This window comes from Pseudoliparis swirei, chromosome 8 (assembly GCF_029220125.1).
Source record: "Pseudoliparis swirei isolate HS2019 ecotype Mariana Trench chromosome 8, NWPU_hadal_v1, whole genome shotgun sequence".
NCBI classification, from domain to species: domain Eukaryota; kingdom Metazoa; phylum Chordata; class Actinopteri; order Perciformes; family Liparidae; genus Pseudoliparis; species Pseudoliparis swirei.
Genome location: NC_079395.1, coordinates 19,960,709 through 19,972,752, shown reverse-complemented (window position 1 = coordinate 19,972,752; position 12,044 = coordinate 19,960,709). Strand labels below are relative to the sequence as shown.

The 12,044-nt window shown below is 39.3% G+C and overlaps 1 protein-coding gene across 1 annotated transcript in view; it reads right to left on the bottom strand.

Annotated features, from left to right (window-relative positions):
• The window catches only part of LOC130198496 (catenin delta-2-like), a 264,975-nt gene that overhangs the window by 82,745 nt on the left and 170,186 nt on the right, over window positions 1–12,044 (bottom strand). Inside the window, exon 6 of the mRNA XM_056421662.1 lies at window positions 3,276–3,511. Coding sequence (XP_056277637.1) covers window positions 3,276–3,511 — 236 coding nt within the window. The remainder of the gene's footprint in view (window positions 1–3,275; window positions 3,512–12,044) is intronic.

Here is a 12,044-nt window from a genome sequence, read left to right as displayed (position 1 = left end):
GGCGCGGAGGCACTGTGAGTGATGGCTGGACTAGAGGACAGAGGGACGGGCTGCACGCGGCAGGGCGACGTCCTCCGGGTTGGGTTAAGTGCACATAATTAGGAGTTAATGCCGTCTAATACGGAGTTTGGTGGAGCTCAGACAGCTGCACACGTGAGACAGAGTTTCCCCTCAATAAAGATGTGACCAATCTTTCACTACTCATGGAAGTTGAAAATGGTTTGTATTTTACAACCTGCCTCAACGACGATGTGTCAAGATATTCATTTGTTGTTTGGCCGACATGAGCGTTGACGTACAAGAGTATGAGACCTTCTCGATCTCTGGCCATGCGTCAACCTCTTGTTTCGGAAAAGTGGAGCCAATGTGGAAGGGGCTAAAATGTGCATTCTCTCTCCTGACCATCAGGGGGCGACTCTTCTGGTTGTATAGAAGTCTATGCTTCATGTGTTGAAGCTGCATTCCCTCTTCTGAACACCAGGGGGCAACTCCTCTGGTTGTATAGAAGTCTATACAAATGACTCTACTTCTCTCTTGATTCATTCCATAAGTAAACATTGTAAACAAGAGTTTATGTCACAATCTCTAGTTTCAAATATTCTTCAGTACAACATGATGTTCATTAAGTAAATTATGCTCCATTTAGATTCAAACAGACAAGGTATGATTTAGGGCGGGGCTATAAGTAATTTGACAGGTACACTCTAAAAAGCCCAACTTCAAAATTGTTGTCCTAACACCTTTTTTTAAGTTGAGTCAACAAATGCCTTTGAAAAAAGTTGAACGAACTCAAAATGTCAATTTCATTAATAAAGAGTGGAATCCACTTAAAATGTTAAGTTGAGAAAACTTAATATAGTGGTTTGGGCATCTGCTGAGGTAACTAAGGCCACTGCGCATGTATGTCAGTAAACACACATACACATATATATATACAAATACATATATATATGTAAATACATATATATACTACTTTAATCTTATATTTTAAATAATATAAAAATATTTTCTTTAGCCCCTGTTTAAAATACATTGGTTTTTGATACCATTGTTTGTTTATTATATTTAGATATGGATTAGATTTGGAAGTATATTGTCCATTGTTTAATGGCAGATTTGCTCCAGTTCAGGTTTTTGTCACTTATTGAATTAAAGGGAGCCTGTACCGTGAGAGCAAATGTTTCCCTGTATTTTGCTCAATTTATTTATTTAATTTAACAGACTATGAAGATTGAAATACTATAATACTAATGTGTAGGAGGTGACTCTTGTATGAAAGTGGTATATTTTAGTTTTAAAAATCTGCATAAAAATGTCTTTTGACTTTTAAATTGTATTGTTACAGAATGGGAAGAAAAAATATGAAAATTTAAAAGAGGCGGTGACTATTTATTATAGTCTCTGTATGCTTGTTTTCTCAAGCAGAACAGTTTCAAGGGAATGCCATTGTCCTTCTGTGTTGTATATATGTTCCATCATATACCATTGTGGCAGCGGGGGGTGTTAAGGCTCGGCTGCAGAGTGGGTGGAGCGGGGGTGTGGTTCAGGGAACGGTGTCTGATTGTCATCAGCTGGACTGATTGGTAATCAGATTGGTAATCAGTCCAGCTGATGACGATCTGTGTTGGTTATCTGAGTCTGTCTCCATAAAGGAGCTGGACAGACAGGAGATGAGTGGAGCGTGTAGAGCAGAGACACAGTCTGCTGTCGGAATAAACCTTATTACCGAATATCCCTCTGGCTACTTGTTGCTTATTGGTGCTTTAGTGGGGGGGACCCTACTCGTGACGGCTACACACGTGTCACAACCATGTTCCAAAGATTGTTTCAGGCCTTGATTTTGGATTCACAAAACAGAATTTTTTCTTTCTGCAGCCATTTTGATTTTTAAGGATGTGGCCCCTCATACTCTGCTGTCTATGTTCAAGTGTTGACACCTGGAATTCATATAGTTATGCAAACAAATGTTTAGTTATTGTTAATAAACATTTTGTGTTTGAAGAAGTTTGTTTTCTTTAACTGTTGACTTTTCCAAAGAAAACGGTGTACATTTTTAATTAATTTAAATGAGGGCAACGTTGCAAAGAATGTTGAGTGTACTCAAATAATGGGCAGTGAAATTTAGTAACAAAACATTTTAAGTTAAAAGTAAGTTCTCTCAACAAAACATTTTAAGTTAAAATTAAGTTCTCTCAACAAAAAATGTTAAGTGCTGTTGATGTATGTTTTTAATCTACAAGAACACACAATTTAAAGTTTCTCCAATTTAATATTTTAAGTGTTCGGAACTTAAGTACATGAGTAGATGTAACTATCAAATGCAATATTTTAAGTAGTGTTAACTTAAATACATAAGTACGTCTGAATAGTAATGTTACATTTGACAAACTTAAGATATCACTTTGAGTGAACTTCTTATCATAAGTTGACACAACACATTAGCCCATAGTTGAGTGAACTCAAAAAGGCTTTGCAGCTGGTTGCCTCACTTTTTTAAGTTGACTCAACTTTTTTTTTTTTAGAGTGTAGTTACGAAGAACTCTAACCCTTTCACAGTGTGTTTTCAGTTCATGAAAGATAATTGTGACATTTTGCTTGCCTTTAAATGTCTCATTGAGTGTTCGGTTAGTTTCACACACTCAATTTTGGCTGTAAAGAAACAAGATGTCTATCCCCAAAAACCAAGATGGCGACGGACGAAATGACGAACTCGAGCGATCAAAACTACAGTCCTTAAATTGGTGCGTGACACCACAGTGAACTGCAGTGATTGTATGCAGTCTCTATCTCTGGCAAATGCTGAACGGGTTAATCGCAGTTCTTCAATGTGTATATTTCTGGCATTTGTTATATAACACGTCTCCTGCACTTTGCTGGATTCCTATGATCAGCTTGCAGCACTGTGGGACTGTTGTTTCATCATTCTGCCACTGGCCCGTTGCGTGACAATAACAAATATTCAAAGGTAAGCAAACCCACTCTCTCTTAGCTGAGCACCCTCGTCCCCTGGAATCTTGCCCGTGGTACTCCAAGCAATGAAAAATCTTCACTTGAAAAATCTCAACAGCAGCCAGAAACAGTGTTCAGAAGAACTTTTTTTCAAAGGCTGCAGTATCTGCATTCCTATCCGCGCGCTATAGAGGAAATAGCTGGAAAGTATGTATTTTTGATTGAACTCTTTACTGGAAGTCATCAACTCTGAATGAGAGCCAAAGGTATGCACACGGCGGGTTTTGGAATTCAACCGTCTGTGCTTTCTCAGCAGAGATCTTTACCTCCGATTTGATCTTGTTATCTCCGAAGCAGAGGTGCTGCAGGTAGGCAGCGGCGTTGGACTGGACCGACGGGAACTGATGCTGCAACATCTGGATCACCTCCGGCAGCTCCGGATCCCTCCAGCCGAACTCCCTACGGAGGCACACAGAGAAAAGTATTGTGATGTCTGCAGAGCTAGTTAAGTGTGTGTGTGTGTCTCCCCGCTCTATCCCTGATTTAAAGTGCTCACCGGAGACTAGAATGAATTAAAAAAAGAACAAAAATACCCAAAGTAAGGCACATTATATATACAGATTTAAATGTAACTTTGTATTTACTGTTTGCCAGTAGAATAAATAAAGTAGTTAATAATAGGGATGCGACAAATTATTAGTACGTGAACCAAGGAGGAAAATAGTCTAATTAAAATCAAATTAAGTGGCAATATAAAATGAAAGCATTTCCTCTTTAAAAAGGGATCAAAACAAGCATCAAGTCTAATTCCCTTTTGAGGCTGTTTTCCATGTTTTAAAAAAATTCTGAGAAATCGTAACGCTACAGCACGGATAAATGTTTTAAACGACCCTTTCCTGTCTCAACAATACAATGCCTCGGTGTGCAGAGTGGTTGCGTATGGAAACGGTATTCACAGTTTTTGTGTGGAAGTACTCGACTTGTCCTGAATTTAATCTAATCTCACACCTTTGGGATGAACTGGAACGCCGACTCGTCACCCTACATTAGCAGAATGACGGAGGGCTGAAGAGAAACCAGAAGTAACCTCATTTTTTAAGCAGTATTTTCAACAGTATGCTGTGTTCATCGCTTTGTATGTTCAGATAAAAAGGCGGGGGGAAAAAGGCGTGGAAAAAAGGCGGGAAAAAAGTACATCAATGTTTATTTTATATTTCTGTCCATGACTTTTCAGTTTCTACTTTCTACTTTGAACCAACGCCATTTCCCACAAGCCCCGATGCCATTGCGTGATAAAACGTTGCGACTCGATAAAAGAGGCGAGTCCATTAGTTAGTTGAGGTGTCCTGGTTTTACTTACTATATCGCTCTGTATCCTTGGAGGTAGAAACAAATTACATAAGGTGCCATCTGGAACCGAAAATGGTTCTTCAGAATGATGCCATAGAAGAACCATTTCTGGTTCCACAAATAACCTTTCAAACCAGGGTTCTTTAAAGAACCATTTCAAATAACCTATCTAAGTTCAAAGAACCTTCAAAACATGGTGCTCTAAAGCACCATGTCTGGTTCCACAAAGAACCTTTTAAACCAGGGTTCTTTAAAGAACCATTAACTGAAAGAGCTCTTCAAAGAACCTATAATGGTGTTTCAAAGAACCTTCAAAAAATGGTTCTTTAAGGCACCATTTACAAAATGGTTCTTCAGTAGGTGATGGTTCTTCGTATAACCACAAAGCCTTTTGAAGAACCATTTAAGAACCATTATTGTTCTGTGTGTGTACATGGTTATAGTTGGTGCTTTCATAGTCTATAGTACTTCACTGAGATGGTATTAATGGATCTTGTTTCTTCCTTTTTTTCCCTGTGAAAGGGTTTTTGTGGAGTTTTTCCTGATCCAATGTGAGGTCCTGGGACAGGGATGTCTATGTGTACAGATTGTGGAGCCCTCTGGAGGCAAATTTGTAATTTGTGAGAATGGACTATACAAAATAAACTGAATTGAATTGAATTTTCATCTTCATCCACTTCTATTGAGAGCTGGCACATCAGGATCGAGGACATTGAAGTTATCATTGGCGACCATTTTTGAGGAATCTGAACCAATTCTCAGTCTTTGTTTTGCTTTAAGAAATGTTTTTTTGAGGTATGTGCACCTGTGTGAACTGGGATGTGATGACTTGAGTCTTAGTTTTGGTTTTAACTCATGCTCTGATCTAAAAAAGTATATCTTTCTTGGCCAAAATTTTTTTGGAAAGGAGATGATTTTTAATCTCAATGAGGCTTTTCCTGGTATAATAAATTTAAATAAATAAAATAATGCGTTTGTCATTGGAAGGTGTTGCATTGTGAGAGCCTGAAGCCTTTTTTCTAACCGCCCCAGCTGCTTTGACTTTGGAGGCAGGGTCCAACAGGGCTTTTGCCTAAAGGCATGTTCAGGCACACACACACACACACACACACACACACACACACACACACACACACACACACACACACACACACACACACACACACATGCACACACACACACACACACAGTTCGCTCACCCCCACGTGTGTGTAAGGACTGAAACCCGGATGATTAACGTGAGAAAGATGAGACGTGAGAGAACGAAGTTGCGGTGAGGGATCATAGAGAGGGACGCAGCAAGAAGGGGGAGGCGGGGCTTATGGATGTAGATTATCTGTCGCTAGCGGCAACGGGATATCACGCGATGATCGTTTCTTGGGACCAACTGAAACTGGGGCTTTTATTCTTTTAGTTTTTTTGGCATTTGATTTAACATTTGACAGGAAGAAAGAGTCGGTACTTCCTGGATACCCACTTGTTTCACTCTGTTCGGTTTCCACTGTTAAATTGAAGTTTTTCAGGCTGCATATAGACGCCTCGCTTGCTCTCCGCTCTCATGTGGAACCCATTTCTCTTTGGTGTTTGGCACAGATAAAACACACACACACACACACACACACATACATGAACTGGGTACAATCCGGCACACTTGTAGTTGTCCAAACACTCATTGACTCACACGCAGCCATCAGCGGCAGTGCAGAGGAGCCAGGATTTGAAAAGCAGAATTATTTCAAAGGTTTTCTAAAAATCTAATTCATTCTCTCTCTCTCTTTTATGAAAACAAGCTAATTGAGGTCAAGGGGTGAGTTCAATACGAGATGTAACCACTTGTTCATGTATGTGTCTTACACTGGAATATCTTTGCTTATTTATGATTTTGTTTCAGGATGTTTAACTTTTAACTTATTTTTTTGCCATTATTTTATAGCTAGATGGATATTTGGCAGAAGCTTGTTATTCATTAAACTATCAAATAATGTAAAATACATCAAATAATGTAAAATACATGTTGCATAATGAGTAGTTTTACTTTTGATACTTTCAGTACACTCTAAAAAGCCCAACTTCAAATTTGTTGTCCTAACACCTTTTTTTAAGTTGAGTCAACAAATGCCTTTGAAAAAAGTTGAACTAACTCAAAATGTCAATTTCATTAATAAAGAGTGGAATCCACTTAAAATGTTAAGTTGAGAAAACTTAATATAGTGGTTTGGGCATCTGCTGAGGTAACTAAGGCCACTGCTCATGTATGTCAGTAAACACACACACACATATATATATATACAAATACATATATATATGTAAATACATATATATACTACTTTAATCTTATATTTTAAATAATATAAAAATATTTTCTTTAGCCCCTGTTTAAAATACATTGGTTTTTGATACCATTGTTTGTTTATTATATTTAGATATGGATTAGATTTGGAAGGATATTGTCCATTGTTTAATAGCAGATTTGCTCCAGTTCAGGTTTTTGTCACTTATTGAATTAAAGGGAGCCTGTACCGTGAGAGCAAATGTTTCCCTGTATTTTGCTCAATTTATTTATTTAATTTAACAGACTATGAAGATTGAAATACTATAATACTAATGTGTAGGAGGTGACTCTTGTATGAAAGTGGTATATTTTAGTTTTAAAATCTGCATAAAATGTCTTTTGACTTTTAAATTGTATTGTTACAGAATGGGATGTAAAAATATGAAAATTTAAAAGAGGCGGTGAATATTTATTATAGTCTCTGTATGCTTGTTTTCTCAAGCAGCCCAGTTTCAAGGGAATGCCATTGTCCTTCTGTGTTGTATATATGTTCCATCATATACCATTGTGGCAGCGGGGTGTTACGGCTCGGCTGCAGAGTGGGTGGAGCGGGGTGTGGTTCAGGGAACGGTGTCTGATTGTCATCAGCTGGACTGATTGGTAATCAGATTGGTAATCAGTCCAGCTGATGACGATCTGTGTTGGTTATCTGAGTCTGTCTCCATAAAGGAGCTGGACAGACAGGAGATGAGAGGAGCGTGGAGAGCAGAGACACAGTCTGCTGTCGGAATAAACCTTATTACCGAATATCCCTCTGGCTACTTGTTGCTTATTGGTGCTTTAGGGGGGGGGACCCTACTCGTGACGGCTACACACGTGTCACAACCATGTTCCAAAGATTGTTTCAGGCCTTGATTTTGGATTCACAAAACAGAATTTTTTCTTTCTGCGGCCATTTTGATTTTTAAGGATGTGGCCCCTCATACTCTGCTGTCTATGTTCAAGTGTTGACACCTGGAATTCATATAGTTATGCAAACAAATGTTTAGTTATTGTTAATAAACATTTTGTGTTTGAAGAAGTTTGTTTTCTTTAACTGTTGACTTTTCCAAAGAAAACGGTGTACATTTTTAATTAATTTAAATGAGGGCAACGTTGCAAAGAATGTTGAGTGTACTCAAATAATGGGCAGTGAAATTTAGTAACAAAACATTTTAAGTTAAAAGTAAGTTCTCTCAACAAAACATTTTAAGGTAAAATTAAGTTCTCTCAACAAAAAATGTTAAGTGCTGTTGATGTATGTTTTTAATCTACAAGAACACACAATTTAAAGTTTCTCCAATTTAATATTTTAAGTGTTCGGAACTTAAGTACATGAGTAGATGTAACTATCAAATGCAATATTTTAAGTAGTGTTAACTTAAATACATAAGTACGTCTGAATAGTAATGTTACATTTGACAAACTTAAGATATCACTTTGAGTGAACTTCTTATCATAAGTTGACACAACACATTAGCCCATAGTTGAGTGAACTCAAAAAGGCTTTGCAGCTGGTTGCCTCACTTTTTTAAGTTGACTCAACTTTTTTTTTTTTTAGAGTGTACATTTCGTTGTTTCTACTTTAGATTCACGATGCAAGACAATTCCTTGTAGCCTCCTGGAATTTTTTACTTTGAGTAAATTACTTAAATTAAATTACTTTAATATCTGCAGCTTGATTTTATATAGAAAATAAAAGCTAATCTAAAGATAAAAAGCTCAAAGCAAGCAGAATTTTTTAAATTTTTTAAAAATCTATTTAGGACTAAATCTGACACACGAAGCCTGCTTCTTATTAGTGTCTGTTCTGCTGAATTATGGCTGATGTCACTATTCGTACAACATTTAGCCCTTATAAATCCTTACAACCGTGAGTACTATTTATTCATCCTTTCTCTTCAAAAGTGTGTTTACTGAAAGGGTGAAAGGAGGTTTGCGAAAATGCTTTTCAGTTCCATTACGAAGCAAAACATCCAGTGATGTCACCGGCCCGTCAGCGAGGAGCAAACTTCGTTACCTGAAGGTCGAGGTGGCTGCCCTGCACTATGAAAACTCTCTTGCTCTCTTTCCACGCCATCTTCAACACTCTTCTCAAAGTGTGAGGTCAACGTGGGGTCACACACATGTAACTACAGACACAAGTGGTACTTTCTGCTTATCATAGAATGGGCAGTAAAAGGGATAGTCCACTTTTTCTGAGGTACTTATTCAGAGTCATATTCCCCAAGTTTGGAGGAAAAAGGCAGGAGCACGAGCAGCAGAGTAATTAAGCCCACCTAAAAAATATATATATATCAATGTAAGTCTATACGCTATATTTAGAACATTTTGTCAGTGTTATTTTAGTTTTTTGTTTGTTTAATGCTCGATTACACCAAAGTATAGTGTTCACTTCAAGCAAGGGTACTTTTTTTGTCATATTTGTTAGAATTCTCCTACATAACGATCAATAAATCAAATGCGCTGACAAGGAAAGCGGCTGTTGAAGGACTTTAATAAGCCTGTTTACATCTGCCTGTCAACTGCTGTGAGGACTAACAAGAGTCCCTTTAAGTTCATCGTGATGCTTTTTGGAGTCTTTGGAGGGAGGCCGACTTGTGGCTAGCGCTGAGAGCTACTTCTTTTGGAAAAGACTGAGGCTGCGTTTTTCGGTTGGATACCCACAAAATCCAGCTTACTCTTGATAATTTCTCCAATTTCGACGACCCCAGCTTTAAAGTTGTCTAAAATATGTGTTGCTGCTACTGCTCGTCCACAGCGGTACATTGTGGTGTAATCCAGTGACTATGGATGAGTACCTCATTTACCCCACTTCCGAAAAAATATCGCAACTATCCCCATAACACTTAAATCAATGAAGGAATACAATTTAAAAAACATACAAGTAAACTTCAGAATACCAGAACAGTTGAAAACCACAAACTCAACACAAAAATATACGCAAAATAAAATCAAAGAGAACATGCACAATGAGAGAGCCAAGAATAGAGGAGAGAAAGAGGCACATTACCGCAGATCAAACTCAACCCGAGGGGCCGTGATGCTTCACGTGCACATTTAGAAAAAACAATGTGTACCTTCGACATAGATTCGGTGCAACGTTGTCGAGATAAAGCGAGCGTACGGTTGACGTGTTGCTCTTCTGGGATGAAACGGGACTAAATTCTAAAGTGCTTTTAGTCGGTCTGTTTTTTCTGAACAAGCTGCAATAGACTGGAAGTCCATTCCAGGACCATCAGAAATCGACAAACATACAGTTCATATAATCTGTCTGTGTGTATGTTGTCGACTGTCTGTCTGTTGTCAGCTGTCTGTCTGTCTGTTGTCAGCTGTCTCTGCTGGTCCACCATCACTCTACCTGTCTGTTGTTGTTTACCTGTCTGACTGATTTACAGATCTCATTGACTGCATGTGTTTATGTTCTGGGCTCTGACTTTGATGTTTGTATTCTGTTCATTTTCACTTGGTTCTCCCTCATTGTTCTTGCTCCGGTGTTTTGAAATTGTGATCATCTGTGTGTCTCGTTGTCTTTGACGATGACTCAGTCTCCTGAATGAGGACACGCACTATTCTCACTATTCATTGTTAACTCATTAAAAAGCCTCAATATGTATAAACCGTGTACATGTCATTGTGTGTTTTTAGGTTTGTTTTGTGACGTCTGCCTCTCGTGACTACAGATGTAAAATAGCCTGTTGGCAGAAATGTGTTTATTAATACTCACTGTCCCTCTTTAAATAAACCAAAAGTAAAGTAAAGACAACACGAAGAATTTAAACTAAAGTCACAGAGAAACTAAATGAAATGAAGAGACTCGTCTTCTCGGTTGCTTTCTGCCCCAGAAAGCTGCACGATAATGGTTCATTCATTCAGTAACTTGAGTCTGGAGCTGTGTGTGTGTGTGTGTGTGTGTGAGGAATATGGTGCTCCCGGTTCCCAAACACTGAGCGACAACATGGCAGCAAAGACAAACTGAGCCATCTGAGAACTTCAGGGGCGAAAGTCTGATATATATATATATATTAGGGCTGGGCACGTTAACGCGTTAATCTTGCGTTAACGCATCAATTAATTAACGCCGACAATTATTTTATCGCGCGTTAACGCATGTTTTATAATTTATTTTATTATTGTTAAACGTGTGTTGCTTTTCAATTTAAAGTTCTTAAAGACGGCGGAGTCGACAGAAACAAAGTCATATGTAACCACTGCCAAGATGAATTGTCTTATCACCGGAGTACTTCCAGTCTTAAATATTATTTAAATGCTAAACACACCGTTGATGCAGCGAATCACACAACCAAACATACAGTGGAGCGAGGCTTCGGCAGACGACGCTGCAGGGAGGAGATCAACCAAGAGAAGCTAACCAATACCATAGTGAAGTGGAGAGCTACAGACTGCAGGCCGATTAGTATTGTGGAATACGTCGGTCTGAGAAACATTTTGAGAATCTTAACAAATGACGGCAGGTATGAGACGCCCTCAAGACACACATCACATGGAGAATACACGAGTTGTATGAAAAGGAGAGGACTGCAAAAGCGACAGCTTTACAACGTGCACCCTGTTGCTCTCACTGGGGACGACTGGACATAGGGTAACCAGACGTCCTCTTTCCCCGGACATGTCCTGCTTTTGAGACCTAAAAAATGTGTCCGGCAGGGATTACAAAAACGTCCGGGATTTTGCTTCGTCGGATATTTGTGTTTTTCGGGGTTTTCATAAACTAGTATTTACCCCTTACAAGTTTTGGAAATGGTATCTCCCTTACGTTCCTCCTTCTTGCGCGAGCTCCGACAGAATAGAGAACAGTCATTGGTCGACCGATCGATCTCAGGGTTGCCAGATACACGATAATTATTCTCCAAATACAACGATTTTGAGCCTTTGGTACGATACTTCACCATTTCCAATCTGGCAACACTGAGCACCTTGTCGCTTCCACTAGTTCATTGTTGTTTGTGCTATAAACTACTACCAGCGCCGCCGCTCCCACTCTTCCGGTAAGCTCCGGTTGCCAGCTCAGCAGCAAGCATGATTTCTTCTTCTCTCCCTCCCGCTCCCTCTTGCTGCCTCCCTTAATGATAACGATACATGCAACAAGTGGAGTTTATTTGCTAGGTTGGAGGCAGGTCTAAGTGGGTTAGATGCACGGCTCCGCGCCATCGAAGCTCAGACAGCTATGCTAGTTAGCCCGCCCTCTCCCGTAGCCGGCGCGCAGCTACAGTCAGCTGCTAGCTGTTCCCCGGCGGTGCCCGATCACCCGGGATCGTGGGTAACTGTTCGCAGGAGTAGTAAGTCTACACAGAAGCTCGCTGTGCACCAACCACTTCACGTTTCCAACCGGTTTTCCCTGCTCAGCGACACACTCGCTGAGGAACACACCCTGGTTATCGGGAGCTCGATAGTCAGGAACGTGAAAATAGCG